The 25,160-nt window shown below is 40.0% G+C and overlaps 1 protein-coding gene across 3 annotated transcripts in view; it reads right to left on the bottom strand.

Annotated features, from left to right (window-relative positions):
* Positions 1 to 25,160, bottom strand: part of phkb (phosphorylase kinase, beta) — a 105,329-nt gene that overhangs the window by 42,837 nt on the left and 37,332 nt on the right. For all 3 annotated transcript variants that reach the window (XM_038701486.1, XM_038701485.1, XM_038701484.1), the window contains 7 exons: positions 24,319 to 24,382; positions 20,770 to 20,865; positions 19,075 to 19,272; positions 12,749 to 12,806; positions 11,169 to 11,246; positions 9,112 to 9,270; positions 8,562 to 8,656 (listed from right to left, as the gene is read on the bottom strand). In XM_038701486.1, coding sequence (XP_038557414.1) covers positions 8,562 to 8,656; positions 9,112 to 9,270; positions 11,169 to 11,246; positions 12,749 to 12,806; positions 19,075 to 19,272; positions 20,770 to 20,865; positions 24,319 to 24,382 — 748 coding nt within the window. The remainder of the gene's footprint in view (positions 1 to 8,561; positions 8,657 to 9,111; positions 9,271 to 11,168; positions 11,247 to 12,748; positions 12,807 to 19,074; positions 19,273 to 20,769; positions 20,866 to 24,318; positions 24,383 to 25,160) is intronic.

Raw genomic sequence — 25,160 nt, 5'->3', positions numbered from 1 at the left:
CCATCAGAGGATGCATTTGAGCATGTGTCAGGAGTTAATGCATGCAAAGTGTGTGAGTGTGTCTGAGTGATGTCCATTTCCCTGCAGGTTAAGGTCAGCAGCCATCTCTCCAGGGCTTTTACTGTCACAGACTGCTGGGCTCGACATTTCCTGCCCACCACCAGGCCATTTGGCAAACAGCAGGGTTTAGCGCACTCTCATTCTGTGCCTGTGCAGATTTGTGTGTGTGAGTGAGGCAAAAGACAAAGAAGGAAAATTAGTGCATGTTGGTGTAAATATGTGTGATTCTTCTTGTAGGGCTTGGGATGATGACAACGACACATAGTCTGTCCGTTTTTCGGACATGGAAAGTTTTTACGGTCTAAACACTTTTCACACTCTAAATGTGCACTCTAACTGCCTTTACATAGCACTCAATAAAACACCTTAACGCCCTAAAGCAAATGGACTGGAAAACATTGTACAAAGCAGTAGGAAGTCGGGGGGGGGGGGGCTCTCCACACCCAGCTATGCTAAAGGATAATAATCCAGATAATAAATTCATATTATGGGTTATAAAATGTTGTTTAAGTACTGAGTCAAAATGCATCATATGTGCTACTTTTGACATTAAATCTACTACTACACAAGAGATCTATCATATAAAGTTTATGAAATCTGCACATGCTGTTTTCTTCACAAGGTGTCTGATAATAATTTCCCAGGTACAATCCTTTGGTAAAAGCAAAATAATGTGCTTTATATTTCTGGTTCATTTTGAATGAATAGAAGAAATGGGTAGTGAGCAAACAGTACAACAGTGCCTCTTATGGATACTTACATAAAAAAAATTTTATAATTCGTCAGCCAAAACATGTAGTAAAGCCTGATATATAATTTCTATGTAGCTTTCCAGCACATCTATTAATTTTTCTGTGCTCATAGAAAGTGGTACCAAATTGTACCCAGAATAATAGATTAGATGCTTTTTAATCAAATAAAGATGAAAGTTGATTTTACAATACACACCTTACACAGGTAAACTAAGGCCCCATCCACACTATTTAAAACAAATACGATCTTCGTCCACACATAGCATTTTAGCTGCGTATCAGAGTTGATCTCCGTCTACATTAAAACTACTGAAAACACACATCTAGTGGCCGTTCACAGACACTGGGCATGTGCGTGCCTGTGTAAACATGAAGCAGATGGTCTGTTCCGTAGTTACAGAAGATTTGGTGAAAGAATAAAGTAGTACAGACGAAGGACCACACATTTTAATTTTTTTTTTGCATGGACCAACAACGAGCTGGGACTCTTACTGAATGTAACAGGCGGTGGCGGCGGGAAACGTCACAAAGTAAATACGGCGACATGCACAGTACAAGTTTAGGCTGTAGGCTACAAGTGTTATCTGCACAGTACAAAATATTTTGATAAAAATACCAAGTCAAAAACTCTGTCAGTATCATTGTGTGTGGATGGGGCCTAAGGCTACATCCACACTACTACGTTTTTGTTTTAAAATGCAGCACTAGCTAGGCTAACACTCTGTTGTGACTTTTATCTGTAAATGCACCTGTCAAGTGAAGTGGGTTTCTCTCTTTCTTCCTCCCTTCCTGAATAGTTCAGGGTTCCTCCCACCTTCCCGCCTCTAGTGAGGCATGTTTGTACGCTGTACTATCCAATTGGTGATGATGAGTGGAAAAGGGGATCAGGGGATAAGCGATGCATCCCCTGATGCATCGCTTATCTCTTATTGATGACTGACACCTCCTGCAGCAAGGGTCAGAACGCAACTTTTCCATTAACCTTCTTCTAACATAATGCTATATATATATATATGTGTGTATGTGTGTGAATGTGTGTGTGTGTTTGTGTATAAAAGAGAAATCTGATAGAAGCCAAAGGTTCCAACAGAGTTTACAATGACGGAGTCGAGTGGTACCTTGCGTTGTTTATGATGCACACAAGTGCTATTCTTGCATGTGCTTCAGTGCTGTATATGGGTGTATATAGGTTGTTGAATTTCCAAAAAATTGAACAAAAGACAGATGGAGAAAAAGATCCAGAGCAAGGAGAGACAGACTGAGAAAATGTAAAATGTGACATAGTGAGCAAGCCTGAATAGCTGGTTAGATTAAGGGCATAACATTAAAAGCAAATGTGTGACATGCTGTAAGCAACATAACCAACTAATTCACTTTCACAGCCATTCATGACTTCTCAAATCCCCCAGCTGCAACGCCTGCTGCGTATTATTCCATGTTTTGTCAGTGGGATGTCACGCCACTCTCCCCAGGGTGCATTTGATCTGACTCACCCTCACAGCCCTAGGAGCGCGTTGTCTCTCATGCAGAAAAACCCAACACAGTCGACCCCTGCACTTTGGTAGCTGCTAAATATCAAGTAAAGCTGCACTTCTCCACAGGGTCAAGCTTAAAAAATAATGCATGGAGTACAGTAAAGAAGTGCAAGCAGCAGCGTAAAGCACTTTTGCTGATTTTCCACCATTTGCTACGTGGGCTACATACATATTTAAGTTGTGTAGCAGTATTTTATACCTTCCAATCCTCTTTAACATACTTGCAGGTCATTATGGTAGTAAAAGGTTCCTGTACATCAAGCCCCACTATACATTAAAATTACAACTTCCCACCCTCCAAATGCTAGTAGTTTGAAGCAAAACCACAACCTTTCTGCTGAGATGCACACATGATGCAAATTTAATGCATCCTGCCTTACCTATGTGCAATATGGGGGATTTGTGCCGTATAATCATTTTTAAATGTAGACTGGCCACATTAAATTGATGCTGTGTTGTGTGCATTCTTAATACTTTCTTCACAGGAACGTGCAAGAATATAAAGTGTTGCCATGTCAGCTCCAACTCATCAAAGTCACTTCTTCTGCAGGGCATTACAGGGTTTTGGAGTCACGGCTGGGTTTGTGAAGGAATAGGATTAAAAGGAAGTGACACTAAAACACTATAAAAACAACAAACTCAAATCCCACAATTTATAATCTATGCTAAATGTAGTGGTAAAATATTCTGATGTTTAAAATTCTGAATGGCTGTAGTTTCTGAATTGGATATGTTGAAATGGAGTATTCTAAATATTTTTGGTGGAAATGGCTCCTAACTACTTAAACAGGTATTTATAAGTTATATGAGTGCAACTTCGCCTTTGAAACACATATTTTTAACTCCGAGTCAGAGCTGTCAAACAATCCTGAGGTAATCTTACATATTGTTATAAGTCCAAACAAACAGTACAATATTCAGCTTTTCATGTGTTTAACATTGTACAACATCTCATTTTCTCTTGGTAGCATAACATTTGGAAGGAATGGAACTATGAATAATACACATGAACACAGACATACATGTATGCTTGCATACAACTGCGTCTACACATGAAGGCAGAGAGTGTGATATGCAAAGATGGATGCAGACTCATACCACATGCAAGTTGTTTTTGTTTTTTTGGGATACACAAAATGGAAAGCAAATTATACGCATACACAGAGGAAGATGGGGGGGGGCGTACAAATCAAGCCTTAACTATATGTGAAAGCCCAGCACGCCCATGTGCCTTTCCAGCCTGCAAACCAAACACTGGATGTCAATGATGCAGAGGCAACAAGACAGCTACCACACACACACACACACACACACGCGCGCGCGCGCACACACACAATTTCTTGCTTAAAACACAAAATAGTAATCAAAAAAAAAGTGCAAAGGCCTTCCCCTACTTTTCCCTTTTCTTTTCCCATTTTTTCTCTGCAGACACAATGTGTTAGCTAAGCATATAGATGAGACAGAAAAGGTGTGCGTGAAAGAGATACAGAAGTAAACATAAGAGATAAAAATTAAAGACTCAGAGCCAGAGAGAGGTGGTATAAAGCAGAAGAAAAAAGGACAGAGGTGAGAGAAGCAGTGGAGGACAGAGGGGATGAAGAATGAAGTCTACAATTTGTTTGACCAATTGACCCTGCAAGGCGCTGAGCTTAGCACCAGCCACATAAATAAACAACCACATCTAATTTCCTCTGGCTGAGGGCAGGATACAAGTGTGCTCTGAAACTGAAAGTCTGTTGATTTGCTGCAATCACGTCTTCCAGGGAAATAAATACTCTTTACATCAGGCGGTGCTGCTTAAAAACTCGGTCTAGCAATGGAAGGTGTTTTCTGAGATTTACTGAATTCTCAAGAAAGAAGATGCAACACCTGCATTTGAAATGATGTTCTTCCTTTCAAATCATAGTACCTAGACAGTAAACGACTTCCATCACATCAACTCATTTCCTTGACTTTTTAAATAACATGCACAGCACAACTATTCCTGTTGTTTTGTATGTGGCAACACTGAAATTCTTGGCTGTAAAAAATAAATTCAAATGTGTCACAAAGAAAGCTGTCAAACCCACTGTACACTACCTGCTCAGCTTCAAACAGCAGACAGACATGGTTAGCAACTAGCTGGTGGACTAACAAGGTGTCTGACAACATCATGGAAGGGATCCCTACGAGTGACTCCGTGATGTTGTCAGACACATGACAACAGTTGTCTGAGCCAGTCAGTGGCAAAAAGAAACTCTGGACGTAATTTTGACGCACAAAATTGCAGCTGCCGGCGGAAGCCATCTGCTCCACAGAATATGTGAAAGGTTTAAAAAAAAATATTTAAATTATCCATTAATACACCTGTGTTGTAGCCCCACTTAGAGCCTCCTTTATTTTGATGAATCTGCTAAATAAATCTGCATAAAAAGGTTCCTATTTGCACTGTAACTCACCACAGACATACAGACAACAATCACTAGAGACTTTTGATACTGAAGATAGAGTCTAAACAAGATCGTTATGAGGCAACATCTGGTGTTATAAGTAGTGTCTTTTTTCTATGAATTCTTTTGGAAGTCTGCAACTGACGTGGGGAGTAATCACCATATCTGGAAAGTGTAAGTTGTGCTGATTATGGCAATATGTATATGGGTTTTGTATGTGTCTGAGTTATGACTCTGAGAAGATAAAAATGGAGTCAGGCTCAATGGCTTAAGGTGCGCCAAACGATCTTCTCCCCCTTTTTTGTATTTGGCCTCCACCCTTCGGTGCCTTAAACAATGGCCTATGTGACTATACTGCAAACCAGTTTGAAACATTTACCTTGATGCCGCAGTGGGTAGACTGGATTTGTCATCCCATCTGCCCACTCTGTCCACTAATGAAACTGAGCACACCCAGTTAGCCTTAACAGTTTGCATTAACTTCAGTAACAACTTGTCAGCTCCTCAATAACCTCATTAACAAGTCGTGCGGAACCAGAATTACTAAAATTTCAAATGGCCATGAAAAGATAGTGCCTCATCACCGTGACAGCAAACCACGGGGCTCTCAATTTTCTCCAAAATGAGTGAGGTAAAACCATGCACTCGCACTCACATTTATTAGACTGCATGTGGCTGAAAACATCAAACTAAATTTGATAGGCTTTTGTTGATGGCCTGCACGCAGAGCGGCGCCCGCTACCATTAGAGGACGGGCAGCGAGCTGTCATGCTGCCTACAAATCCAGTTTCGACAAAGTGTTATTGTGATAAAAGTAATCTCAACAAAATATGCAGCCTAACTGAGGGTAGTCAGGCTTTGCTCACACTGCATACTAGTTTGGAAGCTGAATTCATAAAAAAAACATGCTGCCAGCACAATGGAGCTGCATATATTCATACTGTTTTCCTACAGAGAAATATCACACGGCATCTGGTTATACAAGTAAACTGATGCTGAGATGCTGACATTCAACAGTGGCAATACTGAAACGGGTGTCTTTTTGATCTCAACTAAAGATCTAAAGAAAAATATATCCACGCATTGAGTCCACTACAACACCTGAACACCACATGTTGTGACTAAGAGTGTCTGAAAACTAGTTAGCACAAGAGCAGAGAAGTTGAAACAGTTAGCTAAAAGTAATGGATAAATGGTCAAATTTTATAGCTGCTAACTGCTATAGTAACTGATAAACAATAAAAATGATTAACTAAAATGAATGGACACAATGGAACAGTTGAACTAGTCAGCTAAAAGTAATAGATAAATGGCTGAAATAGCTAATAGTAATGAGAAAATCTGTTGAAATTATTAGCTAAAAGTAATGGATAAAAGGTTGAAACGTAACTTTTGCCACTAAAATTGGAGTTATATCCATCCATCCATCCATCCATCGTCAACCGCTTATCCTGCATACAGGGTCATGAGGGGCCGGAGACAATCCCAGCTGACATCGGGGAAAGGTGGGGTACACCCTGGACAGGTCGCCAATTCATCGCAGGACTGTAGTTATAAAGACTGATAAATCCACTATCATATCAACCCTTTAAATAATAAGCAGTTCAAACTCAATTCACTTTACATTAACCCATTTGGAGGTTGGTGACGAAGAAGGGATGTACATAAATCCGACAGGGCTGTGGGGGTACATCCGACAAAACAAGGTTGGTAACCACTGATTACAAACCAACAAGACTTCATTAACTACAAGGCACCCTTAAACATTTACAGTTGGTTGGTTTCTCAATTAACATAGCAACTGTTGGAGCTCTGTTATTGTCAGCTGCAAAGTGAAATGGAAGCGAAACCATAATAGTCTCCTTGTATGAGTTTGAAAATCTAAAACCACTTATTTCTACAATAATATAGCACAGCGAACAACGAGGTGAGAAATGTCTATACACAGCTGATAAATGTCAAAACCTTTAAGTGAATCCCAATTCTAGTCACTCACAGAGTTGGCTTTCCGTGTATTATAAGAGTATCAGTATACGCTAGAGAGTAATAATGACATTTGTACCTCTTCGAGGCAAATGTCTTGTTGTATCTCTCCACAAAGATTTTCGGCTGGCTGACATGCTCTTTTCCATCTCTGGCTTTTTCTTTCATTTCTCTCTGTCTTTGTTCTTCCTGCTGATCGTTCTCCCTGCAAAGTATTTGATTCAGTCTGGGGTTCATCATACCTCTGCAGACATATCCTCTTTTGTGTGCCATGCTCTAGTACCACCTTATCAGCCGAGCTCCAAAAACAAAATTCCACAGACAGGAGCAGATTGGGACTTATCAATCCACACAGCACAGCAAAGAGAATGAACATCAGGCCGTTGTATACGCATCTCTACCCTTCATCTGTGTGATCCACAGAGCTGCCGGCCGTCCCACATATGGATTAAACCTCAGACATGATTCAACCATTCAGAGGCAGTTCGTAGAGGAAATGGACTGGCTTTTTAATCCGTGTCTGCAAGACTGGCCCTTGGCAAGGTAAAAAAGGATGGCTGTCTAGGTGTCGATGGGTGAATTGTAATTAAAACAACAAAGTGGTAAGCAGGATTGAGTAGTGGGAGTTTTTTCATATTTGATGTGGGAATTGCATGAGGTGAAGTTGTTAAACATTGTTACTGTGGGGAATAATATTAAAGCACGATACAGCCTGATTTCATACGATTCACTCGCCTGGTGTTGCGGGGGTGGCATCAATGAGTGACATCTGACACTGAACTATAAATCAAAACCTTCACCGTGGGCATTTGCAGTTCACCCCTTACATCAAGTATAAATCCAGCTCCACTGAGTGGATATAAAACAAGAGTAGTATTCTTCTTAAACATGTGTTGGCTGGCTCTTGCCCTTTATGAAATTACTAGTACTGTTATACATTTTTTTTGAATTATCTTTTTTCCTGACTGTTTGCGGTGAGAGGCTTTTCTTTATACCATGGCCACTGAAAATGCTTGACTCCAATTGGCTGCCAGATGTCTATTTCTGATGACAGTAACTGGCACCTCTCATGAAGCTGTTTGTTGTTCTAATTAACCTCTAGTGAGGCCAATTTAAAGAATGAGAATAAAAAGCCCGAAGAGAACAATGCAACAATCTAACTTTAACTCTAACTAAAAGCCTTTCTGACACTTGAGTGAAGGTGGATTTTCAATTAAACTAACGCCACGGTGAGAAAGCAGGACTTTTGAAAGAACTACAACAAAGCAAGTAGACAGAGTACAAGGTGATACAGATCACCGCTACAAAAGACAGTCTTAATATGTTGTGTAGAGTGGGTTGCAGGGCTGTTCTGAAATTGAATGTGTGTGAAGCATTCAAAAAAAGTTAATTTCAAGCATCCTGGACTTTGAAACTGCTAGCTCAGTTACTGCACAACATGTCTGCTATTATACCTTATGTACACTTCTAAGTTGTCCTCCTTGGATAAACTATATAAATTACAAACATAAAAAATTTTTTTTAATCATGGTGAGTGGGCAATCTGCATCTAAGGTATAAAGCATTTAGTCCTACTTGAATTCTAAAATAAAACAGCAGTCAGTAGATTTTTTTTTTACCGTGTATGTTGTTATTGCTTCAGGCCAAAACCACTTAAATGCTTGGATAAGTCATATTTACAAGGGTGAGCGCAGCTTAACGAAGACCACTTAAATTCAAAGTTACACTGAGAATAAATGCCCATATATGAGTGCTCAATATGAAATAAGTGCGCAGGGTTCAGATGAGAGCCACGTGATTACCTGATTGGAGTATCGCATGCTGACGTTGCGTTGGTCCTGGTGGGGCACGTAGCGGTGGATGGGATCAATATCTTTAGGGCTGATCAGCTCATCCACTGGAATGTGAGCACGCACACACACGCACGCACGCACACACACACACACACAGGCAGACATGAAAAAAAAACATTAATATGCATATAAAAAAACGCCCACATAGACAAGACAGCAAGTGTAAAAAAAGAAAGAGAAATAAATTAATTTCTCATCATTTACACAAAGACAGACACACATACACACACAAAGGATAAATGAAACTGCATCCATGGATTCATATCAGTGAAGAAATAAGCAATATTTGCTATGATTAGATAATCATGAATAATTAAAAAAATGAACAGATTTTTTGACAATTCATAACACATATTACGTGGTATAATAAAGCTCCTCAAATACGACCTCAAGGTGATATTAGTTTTGCAATATTAATGAACCTACAGCCTGACATTTGAACAGAAAGATTGGGTTCAGAGCGTCATACCAAAGCACACACACATGCACACAGGCATACCCAGTAGCTTGGCGATGTAGTAAAGGGCCTGACCACACAGGTAGAGCTTCCCATCACGGCCAGAGTTGCTAGGGAAACGCTTCTGGCTTCCATGCTTGTTCTGCTCCGCCTCCACAAAGTCAGCCGGTACGTAGTAGTATTTAGGGATCACAGCATGGCCTGGCGTGAGAGACGAAGACTGTGAGTATTGTGTAGACCGCACCTTTTCTGGACACGTGTTACTTTTGGAGAGAGAACAATCTGCGCTTCACTCCTGTGGTTACAGGAACTTCTATAACACTGCAGTGGTGACACACACAGTATGTAGCAACAATTTCACACAGTGCTTATACAACAAGCAGTGTGTACAATCTTTAAATAAATTTTCTACTTAAGGAGAGCATCTTCACATTCTAACTTGTGAGTCGACCATTGATAGGGGCTCTGCTCAATAGCTGCCACCGAACTTCAAAGCAACTGGGGTATTTTTTATTTACCTGGACAGCTGATGAAAAACACAGGTGTATGTAAAAAAAATATTCACACAAAGGTACTGCATTAGTGCACTATTGCAAAAAGTGCATTTATACAGGTAGTTTCTGATTGCTTAGGGTAATCATTTGTACCAGTTCAATCTGAATTTAAAGGTACAGCCACTAAAGTCAGTGAAGGCAACACACTAATAATGGTGCTCAGAGCGGTAGAAAAAAACTCTCTTTGGGATGCTGGTGTACACTAGCTAGCTTTCCATCCTAATGTAGCGCAAATTTCAATGTATGTCTGCTACCGTTATGGCATTATTAAGAGTTGGTTCATCGAGATAAACAACTGGTGGTGCAATGAAACCGCTGCAGGAGACAAGGGCGCAACAAGATGATGTCATTAAATGAGCACCAGTCAAATATCAAATAGTGATAAACAATGTAGAAAACACAATGGAAATCTGCCATTTATGTTTGTTTCATGTATTAATTTGAGGAAGGTTAAGTCTACTGATCGCCCCACACAGATATCATGATTTCTCTGCGGCTTTTTTATTATTATTATTTTGGGGGTGCCTATTGGAGAGTGAAGCTGAAGACAGACAGGAAAAGGGGAGAGAGAGTTGGCATCTCAGCCACATGTACATTCATGTACATCGTGACTTATTCACTTTTTCCATTGCTACATTTTGGTCACTTCACGGGCATAATTATAGCTAAGGTACAAATAGTAGGGGTACATGAATTGCGTATGTGTTTGTATCTGACAGACTTCCCTGGCGGCAATCTTTGAACTTGTACAAAACGTGCAATTTTTCCTCTACCTTCTCCTGAAAGTGTGGTCCACTTTAAACCTAACCCACTTCACAGAAAAATACTGACTCAAAGGATGGTACATCTCTAGTCAATGTTGCCCATTCACCACAATACAGCAGCGTGTCTCCCAGAGCGTTACCCTGTCCGTGTCTATGTTTCATCAAAACAATGGGAGCCCGTGACTCCCGGGAGATCGGGCGAACCTGCAGCAGAACACACAATAGCAGCTTCTGACAGCAGCAAATACATTTATGGGTTTAGACTTTTCAAGGGCTTTAACTGTGAAAGAGGAAAAAAGGACCTTTAAAACCCAGCCAAATTATTATTAAACCAGTACATAGGAACTGTGGAGACATCAGGAGCAACTTCATAATCCTTTCTAAACAATTATTCCTGCTCTATTATGAAGGAATCAATGGAAACCCGAAGCTCTTGATGTCGCTATCATTTGACTGTCTCCCCTCACAGCAATGGGTGCAGGTGAATATAGAAGCCAGTTTCTTTGCTCATGAGGAAAGGCTGAGTTCATTTGAATGTAACGCCTCTGTGAGCCTTCAGTCACAGTGTGTGGTGTATGAATATGAATGACGCGATTTAATAAGAGAAATGTTTTCAGTGCTACAGGGAGAGCGAACAGAGGCAGAAGCTCCAAAACAAACCACAGTGATCAGATAAAGCTATACAGGTGTTTTGTTTTGTTTTGTAATTTTCCGCATCCATCTGTCCCAGCATTTGTGTGTGTGTGTGTGTGTGTGTGTGTGTATTTATGTGACTACTCACCCTCATAAGACTGGAAGATGATGGGTTCAAGGAGGTCCTGGTATTCTTTGACCTGAGCTTTATTTCCTCTGAACACCCCTGCAACACAAGTACGTACACACACACACACACACACACACACACACACACACACACACACACACACAAATGCATGCATGAGCACAAACATTAATGATACTTATGGATGAAACTATTTTAACCTACACAGTTAGTCTACTACAACATTCAGCATGTACATTCTATACAAATCTATACAAATCTACACAATTAAATAGTCTGACTTATATTAAGGAAATAAGCAGTAGTTGCTGTACTTTCTGTATGTATGTATGAGTGGCGTGACGGTGTGTGAGGTTTTTATCTAGAAGTACATATAAGCCCATGTTTTCCCATCTTTGTGTGTTTGTGTGCATCTGTATGTATATTTCTGCAGATGTCTGTCTGTATGTGTGTGTGTGTGTGTGTGTGTGTGTGTGTGTGTGTGCGCGCGCGCATGTTAACAGTAGGGCTGGGGCGATTCATCGACTCAATCGTTACATGAAAAAATACATAGATTTGCATGACGTGCGTCACTAAATCGGTCCATGCAGGGATTCCCTCTGAGTGGGTATTTGAGAGTATTTTAGATAGAGACCCAACAACGTGGTGCTCTGTAAATTGGAAATGGCTTATCACAGCCGTACAACTGCACCAACAGAAGCATCCCGGAGCATTTGTGAAGACAGCAGCAGCAGCACCGCATATCCTGTTTACTTTTTGTCAGTACACAAGTACTAGATGTTTAATAGAATGTATTTCTGTCAGAAGTAATCAATTAAAATACATTTTTGACATGTTTCTTCATTGCCCCATGTTGAAAGTAATTTCTGCACCACTGGGGATTTAGCTGCAAAATGCTCCACTACATTCACTATGTTCGTCGCTAACTTTGTCCATAAAACTAAAACAATTTGCTGAAAGACGCTAAAATGCTCATAAAGCTGAGGGGAACTGCAAAGTCAGGTGAGAATTATCAGTGGTTTTGTCACATCACACAGTCATTAGTGCAGCTTTAATCCTCAAGCACTGTTGTGTGCTTTACAAATGAAAAACATTATAATCAGACTGAAAAGCAATTTGCATTTTTACCAAATAACTCTACATAACATCTAACAGCGTCTGCTTTTCTTTTGCTCAACTGATGCACCAGTCAGGTAAATGTAAATGACATGATCATGTTAAAATGTCCCCCAAAATATGTTCTGTAGGTTTTCAGAAAACTGAACCTTTTTGTGGCGCTGTCACTGTACATTAATGTAAGTTTTGTATAGTAGGTAGACAATATTTTTTTGAGCATTTTATTTAGAGCCTTATTTTAGTTGTTACTTTGTTTTTGTCTTAGTTTTCGCTGTTTGGATCAGTTTAATGTACAATTTATGCTTTTTGAGCTGTTGGTTTTTATGGTCCCATAAATAAACAGGCCTTTAATCAGATTGTTGGTTAGTCAGTGGAGTGTAAACTGGCCAGAGAGTGATTTAAAAAAATATTAAATATATATATACATACATCATCACAACAGCAATGGATAGAACAAGGCTTACCGTCAATCATCATGTGGATGAAGAACATGGGAAACTCGCACTCGATTCCATCAAAAAGCTGGGGAGAGACAGAGAGAGGAGGAGTTATTGCTTTTCCATTTCAGAAAGAAGACAGAGGCAAAGTGACTTTAAAGCAGGGGATGGCTGAACTTTAGCAGCACTGAATATGGAACAGCATGGCACAGGTAAAAGATACAGGCGACATGACACTGACAAAAAGAGAGGAATAATAATGCTTCTTTGCAAGGTCATTTGCAAAAATTCAAGTACAGTTCTGCTGTTTGTTTTGAGGATGACATTGAGGATGTTACTTATAGACCATTTTAGGTCTATAGGTAACAGTTTGGCTTAGGCCCCAGAGTTCCAACAATTCAACAAAAAAATCTATTGTCTATTGTATCTGTTATGTTATGACACTTGAAATTAGAAAACATATACATTTGAATTAAATGTACAAAATCTGCACACTTGCAATGCAGAACTGTGCTGACTCTAATGTGAGGAATGAAGGTTTTAGATGGACACTTTATAAACACATGCATCAAAAATACTCTTTACTTTAGTAAAGTACAAAAAAGCAACACTTGTATGCATGTAGTGTACCATGCAAATGGGTGACAAATTATAGAAGAGACCAACATAAAGAGTCTGAGGTCACTTTCACATCTGTAGTTTGGTTTATTTAGCCAGGACAGAGGAAAACAATTATAGAGCACAAAAAAAAAAGAGTGATTTTGTGCCATGATGAAATGGGGTGATATTTCCTATGTGGTTGCTGGGTTTCACTCGCTTTATTATTCCTTAGTAATGGGTACGCGAGACGATAGGTAAACACGCTGGAAGCTGGGAAAGGCTTCAATGGGGTAGCTGTCAGTCCATATGACTTCATATTTTCACCTCTGTTTAGTTTGTAATGCCACTGTGAACATGAACTGGAGCAGAACTAAGAGGCAACAAATTATCAGTTTTTTCCTTGTGAACCGAACTTCAGGTGTGAAAGCATCCTTAGTAAGGTGTTGGGCCACAATTAGCCACCAGATCCGGCTTCAGAGCTACTTGGCATAGATTCTCCATGTCAGTGTCAATATTCGTCAATAGTCAATATTCTCTTAAAATATAATCCCTCATTTGGGGTTTTTATAATACTTCAAAAGTTCCAGTGGGTGTTCAGTTGGGATGTGATTTGGTATGAAGGCCATAGCATGTGATTTACATAATTTTCATATCCATAAAACCATTCACTGTATGGAAGAAGTGTGCATTTGTTATGTTTCTCCACTAATTTATTCAGGTTTGTTGTTTAATTAAACATCTCCCTCATAAACACGTTGCAATCTATCATTGACTGATCGACTAAATAATCGACCAACTGATCGATATGAATGAGTAAGCGATGAGTGTATGCGTTAGTGTCGTGAGAAAAAAAAGCCAGCATGTGGCAGCAGCTGGAGGGAATTTTCCAGAAAAAACACTCGCATTGACACAAACACCATCATTTTGTTGGATTATTCTCTGAAATCTTTCTCAACCAGAAATCCTATCATAGATCACACACACCACATGTGTATGTGTAGTGTCACGACACATACACAAACCTTCTCAAGTCATGTGGTTACAAGTCACATGTAGCGAAGACAGTCAAGTCAAATGACAGAGATATTGATTCCAATAATTCAACCCGTCTTGTTTATGCTCGCCTAAAGAGGATCAACACAAACATGAGTACATCTTCACAGTAGAATAACTATAACCTTTTCTGCATCACCACATTTATATACACCCTACAAATCATCAAGGTCAGATTGTAAAAAGATGCAAACTGCAGATTTTTATTAGCCTCTCTAAAATTCATCATTACAAAATGTTTGTGTGTGAGTGAGAGAGTGTGTGCGCATTTTAGCCTATCTAACTATAAATGTCATTAATCCTGATTATCTTGGTCCCTTATCTTTTTTAATAATCTCCACACCGACAGAAGATAACAGAGATTACATCTTAATGCAATAAAAAATGGCTGGCAGGGCTGGAACACACAAATACTCGTGAGAGCTGCATTCACTGTCACCGAGCAGATCCTACTGTCTGTAGGCCTGAATGGATTTCTTTAAACGGTTAATATCTGCACCCTGAGATTATGCAGGTTTGCATGGCTTCAAACTGCGTTTCAGCAGAGATGAGATGCAATTTAGTCGCTGACAGGGTGGTGAGAGAGGGAGGAAAGAGAGGAAAATGAAAGAAAAGAAGGTGCATAAACAGAGGCGGAGGAGGGTTTATTTAGGGGGGGAGCATAAAAGAGAGAAAGGGAGAGCTAAGGCAGTCACCCAGTGAGGTCTGTGCTTTTTGGCCTGTCGAGGCAGGGATCCCTGGTGGTTTGTGCTTGAGCAGCTCGACTGATTGGTAAAACTGTCTATCACACAGGCTGCTGCTCTCTGTCAATGGTAAACAGACAGGGAGCACAGACGTCTGCTCTGCTGTGAGTTCCCTCTTAAACACCAACAACAACTTCACTCCATGTCTCCTGCAGGGAGACCTGGTCTACCTGCGACTTCTTTTTCACCAGACAGTGCTCACACTCCCTCTGCATTTCATAACTCCGCATGCTCGCTTATCACTCAAAGGAGTTAACATTCTACTTATTACTTTTTGTCATGTACTATGTCATGTGTGTTTGTACTGTCATTAACCCATTACACCTCTAAAATTGGCAAGTGCATCCTAACATTAAGAAATTAATTTCGCTGTTTCATCAGTATTCATTCCTGGGGCTTCCATCTTGTGGTACTATACTGTATTGTGTAATATTACTACCTGGCACAGTTTCCTCTTATATAACTTGATTCTTATTACTTGCAGTATTTGCTGACGTAGTAGCACATATATTACTGTTGGTAGATGCAAGGCAAATTGCAGCATGAATGATTTAAGTTATTAAACTTCACGGGCATCAGTGTCCACAATAAATCTGTCTGCCTGCTGGTAGAACTGGGGGCAGGATGGAGTCTGAGGTAACTGAGACAATAAATACTGTTTGCTTGTTCTAAGCATTAGAGTATCTGTTTCATAGTAGCTGCAGGATTAAAGAAAGCTAGTTTCAAAATATTCCGAGTGGTTCAGAGTTGGTACCCCACAAGCGTCCCCTGCGACATATCAAGCAAGCACTTCAGCCGTCTCTGCCTTTGTTATTCTGTTTTCAGTACCAGCGCTCCACCTATCCCAAGTTTCTGCAAATAGAAGAACAGCCAAAAGCAATCTAATTTTGTAAAAGGGATATTGTTTCAAACATTTTTCACACCACATAGCAGCTATGAGAGCCATGAGCAGCAATCCGTCGAGTCCTGCTAAGGTACATACAAATTTAGGTCACTGCTAGCCACAAGGCCTTCACATCACAGCTGAACTATATTTTATGTGTATAGCTATTTGAAAAACAAATACATATTTCAAGCAATGGCTTTTGTAAATGACTTAGCAGCATTTTCTTTGTAAAGGACAATCACCTTATGGAAAAATTTGACAGCATTATTGATTTTTGGCCACCTAGCAGCACAACAAGCTGTATAGCAAACTCCAAAAGGCGGGCGGGGGGGACTTCTCTACCAAGGCTTTTGAATAACATTACAGTAAACTTTCAGTCTTCACTTGTATAAACATAGTAAGCTTTTCCATGTCTTTTATGACAAAGTCTTGATCAAATTATAATTTGAATAGGAAAGAAAGCCCATTCTATTAATAATTGTATAATAAAAGTGAAATAAAGTGAGATGACATTTGTTTTTTTTGGTCATCAAATATCAGTTATTTGAGTTGAACGATGAACTACGCTGATGAGAGGAGGTCATTTATCGGAATATAACTAATATAACTTTTATCAGCCCAGACTGGCGACCTGTCCAGGATGTACCCCGCCTTTCGCCCGATGTCAGCTGGGATTGGCTCCAGTCCCCCGCGACCCTGTACACAGGATAAGCGGTTGACGATGGATAGATGGATAACTTTTATCAAGGAAACCACCGAAAGGGTACAAAAAGTAGCCTAAAAGATCACAAACTGCCCAAAACAAATTTCATCCATCCAATTAAACAAAATGTAGCATAACTGGGTGGAAAACTGCCTAACTTAGGCACTATAGTGTACAGTGCATTTTGAGAGGTTTTTCATTGAAAACAGCTGTGTGCAGCAGCTGGAAAAAAAGCTGATGATGAACCAAAACAGTATGTTGCAGTCTGTCAGACGAAATCAGCATGCTGAAAGACTCTCAAAGTGCTGTAGAGCTCAGAGGAACTACAGGGTTGGATGATAATTCTCTGGATTCCCAACTATGAGCAAGTACTTTCACTTTACACATAGTCATTTTCCTCAATGTTGATATTAAATTATGAATTTGTGCAGTTTTAAGTTTGGAGGTTAAAAACCAGTTCCATTCCTGTGAACCACCGCCACCACCTCAAATATTGTCTGGCAATTCAAACAGCATTGCTGTTTCTGTCATGAAACAACCAAGCCTTTGAGGATGTGATTACAATAAAGTATTATTATCAAGTTGTGTCAGAGTCAACAATGCCAACTCAGTGACTTTGACACTAGAACTGGCGACTTTGGTAACTTATTTTGGCAACCTTATTTTTGAGAAACTCCAAATCTATGAACTTTTCAAATATATATTAGCTACTCTCCTATGAGGAGAGTTCCCAGTACTGCTCCATGAATCTGTGTCCACGAATGAGTGTCAGGTCAGGTGACTGACTCATGGTGTGAAATGACCCACCAACTGATAGGACTTCTTGGATGAGACGTGAAACAGCTTCAAGACCAAATAGAAGCAGACCTTGTACTTACAGAGCTCTGTTGCTCTCCCCATCTGCCTCTCTGGGCTCATTAATTCTGGGAGGTTAGCTCTGCAGCTAATACAATGATTTGTTTAGCATTAAGAGTCCAACCTCTGATTCACTCATTGTGTGCTCACTGGGCTGATTCTGAAGTGAATGCACTCATGTCATATCGCTGGGATCACAGGGGATTCAGGAAAGGGCAATGAATGTACGATCATTCACATACATATATATGCATGAGCACACCCACTGACAGGGACACACACACACACACACAAAGATTGGTGGTGAAATACCTAGAGGATTAAAACACTTGAAATGGGAGAGGCTAAGTCACAGACAGACAGATTCCTTATACAAATACCTTTATACCTTCAAAAACTTTTAAAATGTGACACTCATGCACTTTCAAAGTGTACTTTTTCAAGTTTTATGCATTGCCAACCATTGGCACTTTGCCTTTTCCCCTACTGTCTGTATTCCCCTTAACAAGTGGTTGCCTGAAATACACCCTGGGTACACTTTTACACATTATATAATTCTTAAACTCTAAATTTGATTGTGATACCTTGGCATCTCAGTAAAATTGCAATCAATTAAGAGAGGTGAAAACAACTCGTGACCTGTCTCACACTTGTGGTATTGTAAGTGCAAGTGTATTCCAAAATGGCCGCTGGTTTGATATCCATGAAGTGTTTTATGAGTCTCCATGACATGAAGCTGTCGGTAAAGTTGGTGATGTATTACTAAATTGTTTTTGTTTATACCTCTCTAACAGGTCATTCTCTGTAATGGAAGGAGGGGCTGTTTACATTCGTCTCAAGTGGGGTTCCCCAGGGGTCTATCCTGGATCCTTTGCTGCTTTGTATCTGTATCCTCTCTTTGAGGCATGTCTGCCTGGGAGAGAGATTGCTGATGCAGTATAGCTGCGATGTGTCTCGATGCCATGGTGTATGATCTTCAGCAACCTCACTTCGTAAGCTGAGTTTTGCTGTTCCTCACCCAGTCGTATTCCTCCTACACAGCTGTTTCTATTTCAGTTAATGATGGTCACTCCAAATATTGATTTGATTTTTCTTCTGTTCACTCACTTTGTATTTTGTTAAATGATAAATATAATCTATTAACATGTCTATTTGATTATATTGATTAAAATATTATTTAATATATGAAAGCATTCTTACTTTACTGCCTAAAACTTTTGCACAGTTCTGTATATCTACAATTAGAGGTAGGCATATAATATGTTATATATATCATCTGTGTGCATTTTATATTTCATCTTTGCGTAGAAATGTTCAACTTTTTCTGAATATAATTTTTCTGTAAATCAATATGTTTAGCCAATTGTGGGTAGTAACCTTTATAAACAAGGCCCCAGGTCTTGTCTAGCAGGCATATTGTCTGCTGGAGTAATGAAGAAAAGAATCTGTGAAATGTAGCACAGATACAAAAAGAGAAATATGGACATTCTTTAGGTGTCCCACCAGCACCTACCTTCATTTCAGCAGGTTTGTAGTAGCGGCGATTCTTGTCTTCATTAGTGGTGCGGTAGCCATCACGGAGGAAGCGTTTAAAGCCATACTTGCCCCGCAGCTTGCGGACAATCTTGTCCAGTGTTTGACTGTAGAGGGCATCATCGTCTACTGCAAAAGCAGGATAGCTGATGGTTGGAAGCAAGGCTGCATCTGTGTTCTGAAAGTAAAAGAAATATTTTGTTTACACAAATAATAAGCCCTGCCCACAGTTTTGTTTTTCACCGAAATGAAACACTGACTGGTCACAATATCTATCAAAATAATTGAGGAATAAGAATAAAATGCTAACCAAAGTCACTCATAGTCACTTCATATAAGTTCTGAGTCATTTAGCATGTACATCTTTATGTTCTAAAGGGTCACATACATGTACTAGACAGGCGTAGATACCTTTTACCAGCATAGGATTGACAGCTCCTGGTTATGATCAGCACACTTCAGCAGCCTTATTTAAAACCAAGGACTTGGAGTAAATTTCAATTGGAACAATCATTAGGAATGAGTATTGTTATTAGTCTTGACAAACAATTATGACTGGGCATCTAATTCTCTCATTTAATTTTAGTTTGGGTTACTCTATTAAGCAATGAAAATGAAAGCTATTAGGTTCCAGCCTCACAGCATACAGCTATGAATATTTAAGGTTTTAATAGACAGAAGGGCTTCCAGAGCTGCTGTCTAAGCACTGAAGTCCCCAATTACTGCAGTGACATACTTTCTTACATAGACAGCTATGAACCAGCTTGTCAACCAGCTAAGAGTCTAGATTTCAATGCAAGATGCGGCCAATGCCGCTGTTATGTTGTATTATAATCTTTTTTTATTTGCACCCATCTCTACAGTTCACAGAGGAGCCTGCTCTGTCTATTCCAATCCCATCTCCTTTTTTTCGACTTCTTCTTACAACCCCAATCTACATGTTAACAGCCACGGCAGCTGAAAAGGTATTTCAGCTTGCACAACACATTTTGCACAGGTACTGGATGTGTCTAGAATTGAATATTGAATTCCAATCTTTTGGCATAGTATGCGAGATACAGATAATAAATTGATATTTTGGTTATCTTGACATCATGCTACAGTATTGTTGGTCTCTTGCTCCCTATTTCACTCTATCGTCTAGCTCCTTAATGTTAATCTCATACAGCTATAATGCCACTCTTGTCGTCTAATTACACTCATTCCCTCGTAAGCTGATGGCGGCTATTCTGCTGGACACATTCAGCAGAGAGAGAGAGAGAGAGATGTGATCATTTAAGTGTCTGCAAGTGGTGGAGTGGAGAGAAGGCCATGATTTTGCGCCTTCTTTTCCTCTACGTACCACTTCTTTTTTTCACTCCTTCCTTTTTCAGCTTCCCCTCCTCCTACAGCTCTGCAGCCACCTCTCACTTTCCCCATTTCTTGTCAACGGTGAACCAGCAATAGCACAGGTATAGATAGTGACTGCACCATGAGGGAAAGGCATTGTTGAACTACAGATATCTACTGACAAAGTGACGTGCGTGTGTAGTTTGTACCTTTTAAGTTTTGGACATATGTGTGGCAGGTATGTAGTCTTTTATTAGTATTATTTAGTCTTTGGTAAAGATTAGCCACATCGGTGCTCCGTGGTATTATCTTATGCTTTATTGTGTGTGATTTCAGATGGACTCACATGTGAGCGAGACTCTCGGGGCAGCAGGGAGCACAGGGTCTGCCTGTTCCTGTTGTGGGCGTCCAGATCCACAAATATCACCGACCACGAACAGCCCTGCAGAACGAAACACATACACAGACAGCATCTCAGTCACTGCTGAACTATTCACCCTTTACAGGTACAACAACAGCACACAGTCTCATGCCCCACATGCACACACCCACAGAAATGCACAATAAGATGCACAATAAGCCCTCCATCAATAATCAGAAAAAAACATTTGACACCCAAATGCTAAAACGACTTAAAGCTCACTTTAACGCCGCAGCCATAACACCTCACACCTCCGCACATCAAAACACACTCGCTTCGCTGTAAAACCAGGTGGATATTTTTGGGTTACGCATTTTTTAGAAGTATAATGTGGGAGTGCTTAAACAATGAGTCGAGAGTCATCCAATCACTTCAAAAGTGCCCATGTACAAAAACAAAGTGCTGCTGCTACTACAAAGCAGTCTGTCCATCCAGTGCACTTAAACACCTCTGGGTGAGGGATGGGGGGGGGGGGGGGGGGGGGGGGGGGGGCGGCAGTTAATGCTTATACTAGTAAAGGAAGTGATCAAACCTTATTCTGGTTGTAAAAAGCTGGTCCAGTCCACTTCATCCATCCATCAGCAGGGCTTACATAAAACCAACTGAGTCACTCCTACGACCTGCTAGGCAGTTTCTAATGTAAGTCAAATGCATTATGTATGAATATTGCCAAAGTCCATTTTTTCCCCTCCAAAAACAGATCCGGCCAGGGCTTTTAGTCAAATCAGCAAGCTTTCCTGTAGAAATTTGCATAGTGCAGTGGATTTCTGGCCACCAATGTAGTGGCCAGCAGTCTGTGAAATGGCCCTCTCAGGGAAACTTTTTCTGGTGTTATTACAGCAGCGTGAAAGAACACCGAACATGTAACAACGTATTTGCCTTTGATGTGTGCTATTTTCACTGCGTTTTCTTTCAATGGGCTACCATTTTCTTTTTAATGAAACTCAACAGACCAGAAAGTATTTTATGTATATTACACAAAGCTATCATTTGTTCAACTGACCACACAGTTTTAAAATATGAGCCTCTCTCAAATCAGTGAAATATCCATTTAAAAGTTAACTTTGATTTGGGATATAAAGGGAAAGACATTTTTCATAGACATATCTCTGTATATGGACAATGTAAAATAAAACATTTAACATGTAACATAAATATGTCAATATGTATATGAGTTATAAAAGAATAAAAAACTAATGGTTATACAAAAATAACAAAAAGTCCTTAAATATGAAGTACAGACTTTGTGGAATCAGAGCTGTTTTGGTGGCACAGTATAACAGCAATAGACTTTCATATACAAGAAAAGTTAGTGCTTCTTGTGCCTGGAAAAATAAAGAAATCCTTTTCAAAATTATCTTTACCATTAATAGACATCTCAGCATGTTTTAAAAACATTAGTCTTTAATGTTTTTATATTTATTTACATATTTCTGTTCAATAAGCCTAAAAATTATCACTTTTGAAAACTTGAACTTGAGAGCTTCAGTTGGAAGGAAGCCACCTGAAAACTGTCTAAAAAGCTGTCGATTGTTGAACTCAGACCTAGTGACTGCAATACAATATCAAAAATTTAGATGTGCTCTACCAATTGATAGAGAAAACCGCAAATGATTATATGAAATAAAATTGTCATTAGAAATTGGAAAACTGCAGTCTTAAACAACTGCCAACATAAAACAAAAATGAGTAATATTTTCAGGTACGCATTTTTCTTCTCTCTCTTTTTCTTCCTACTTCTCCATACCACCATGGAAATGTAACTGTAAAATAAGAATTAATTACAGGCCGGGGGGGTCATCGTCCCCTTCAGAAACTGAAGGCTGTGTCCATTCATCTAGTACAAAGACTAAATGGGACAAACACCCACAAGGCCAGAAAACCGTAAGTAAGTGTCACAGGTGTCACTTGACAAGATGCAGATATGTAATACGCCTTTCAAGGACCATAACTATACCATCTTGACACCGCTTTCTGTGCATTGATATGCATTAATTAAATTCAAATAACTATGTCAGCACAGAAAAGTGAACTCCACTCCACATACAGAAAAAAAGATTGCAGGCTTGAGTAATGGTGTGTGTCCGCTCCACTACATCCGTGCTCTTGACTGGCTGTGAATTAGGAAGTGGAACCTGTTAGAATTTGATTGTCCAGCCATGTGTACACAGCTCCATGAATTTAATGACTTGCTTTAAAGTTGAAGGATCCTCCTCTTGGTGAGAACAAATTTTTCCAAAGAGTTGACTTTGTCACACAGAGAACCTACTATCTTTGCAGTCGTTGTGTGAGTAAGGGGGGCGGGGGGGGGCGTCTTCCCCCATCGTCCCCTTCAGAAACTGAAGGCTGTGTGTCCAATCATCTAGTACAAAGACTAAATGGGACAAACACCCACAAGAGTCTGCAGCCAGTGTAAAATGTGATAGCTGGGTTCAGAATAAACTGAATGTTCCGGTTAAAGGGGTTGGGGGAGTTACATTTGGTGTTGGAAGGATGAGAGTCAGCTGGGAAATCAAGATTGATAGAGATCATTAATAAGCAACCGGCTGGCTTGTAGCACTTCCCTTTCCACAGAGGGACAAGACACTGGATAAAACACATACACATACACACACACACACACACACACAGGCCCCACACACACACACACACACACACACACACACACAGGCCCCACACACCACGGATAAAGCAGACACCTCTATAAATTGATTCTTTCAACAAGCTGAGCTCGATGAGAAAATCCATTTCCAGGCATAGTTAAACCCCTCATTTTGCAGGTGATCAGAAGAGAAAAACAAACCGCAACTTTAATATACACTCATATAATTCAATACTTCAGGTTCTCAGTACTTCAAGTTAAGATTCTTTAGATGGCCAGAGAAGCCATCACTGGCTCACGTCCAAGTGGAGAAAAGAAAATACGGGAGGAAGCTTGCTAAGTGCAGGGCTTCATTTTCCAATCCATTAGCAGGTGTAATGAATGTCCCCGTTTCTTCTTTCCTCCACACGAGCAAAAAATAAATAAATAAGAAGAAACATATTCACTAATGGACAACGTAAGGGAGATCCGGAGCGAAACAAGGAACAAACATCAACTGCAACCATCAATCACAGTCTGTAGAAACACAAACAATTTGCTGAGCCAAACACAAACGAACTAAATTCATCTCCTGATGATCAAACATCCATCTGGAATAATCTGGCATTGATGACAGCAGTAATAATTATGCCAATGATGCCTACTTGTTAAGACATCCATGGCTTTCCATAAATTCAAAGCTACTGGGTGGGTCATTTTTTGCACAGGCATTGCAAACGTCAAGAATATCTCACTTGTGTATTGAGCTGTAACGAGCCTCTGCAGATTTTTATTAGACAACAGGTCGTCTACCTAAAATGTAATCTTTGGGACATGTGACACGATTAAACAATTGACAAATAAACTTCTGTCTTGGTGAATTATCCAAATACCTGGTTTCCAAACAGGTTGAATCCATTGATGGCCTCCAGTGCAGCTTTAGCCAGGCCTACAGAGCTGCAAAGAAACACTGAGAATTACACAACACACAATAGGCAGATTTCACTGACAGTGATGCACTGTAGGGCAGATTTGAAAGGATATCTTGCATTTCATTAGAGTAATAGCAGTGGTTCTACAATGGAGGCAGTGATAGGAACCATAAGCGTCTTTCAATTGTCAGAAACCCCCCTCCCACCCGAAAAACAGCATTCAGAATCCCACTTCACACACAATCTCAAACTACTATCTGCTAGGATTCAATAAAGCTGAAGGCTCCTGAGATTGTGGTCTACTGTAGATAATGGATCATTTTAATAAAAACCTTATACTGAATTTCACACTGGCTGGCTACTGTGATTGCAATGCAGACTAAATGTGAATCAATTTCACTGTCATTTTGTTTCCCTTTCTACCCTGCCAAGATTTTCACAAAAAAAAAAAAGAAAAGTAGCGGGGAAAATTGCAGGAAACTTGCCGGTGACTGGCGGCAGATCTGCTGACGTACCAAAATGCATTCAATACCATTAGTGAAGCCGGAATCGATGCTTAAAATACAGAGGGTGGCTGGCTGATTCATCCTGGAAAAGAGCTCTGCTGAAACTAGTTCTGCGTAAGAGACACACACACAAAAGGGCCAGTACTGGACAGCAAGGCTGCCAGAACCTCACACAGAGATAGAAGGGATATGACGCTTGGTAGGAAAACAGGAGGTTAAAAAGTGATATTAGGAAACAGGACCTAAACAGCATCATGATGCAACAGTTTCAGTTGACAGATTCGCATGATGAAAATG

Source organism: Micropterus salmoides, unplaced genomic scaffold (genome assembly GCF_014851395.1).
Source record: "Micropterus salmoides isolate LMB-PRFRI ecotype aquatic unplaced genomic scaffold, ASM1485139v1 Ms_hic_scaffold_6, whole genome shotgun sequence".
In the NCBI taxonomy this organism is placed as follows: domain Eukaryota; kingdom Metazoa; phylum Chordata; class Actinopteri; order Centrarchiformes; family Centrarchidae; genus Micropterus; species Micropterus salmoides.
Note: the sequence above shows the minus strand (reverse complement) of the source record. Positions and strands in the feature narration are given on the sequence as shown.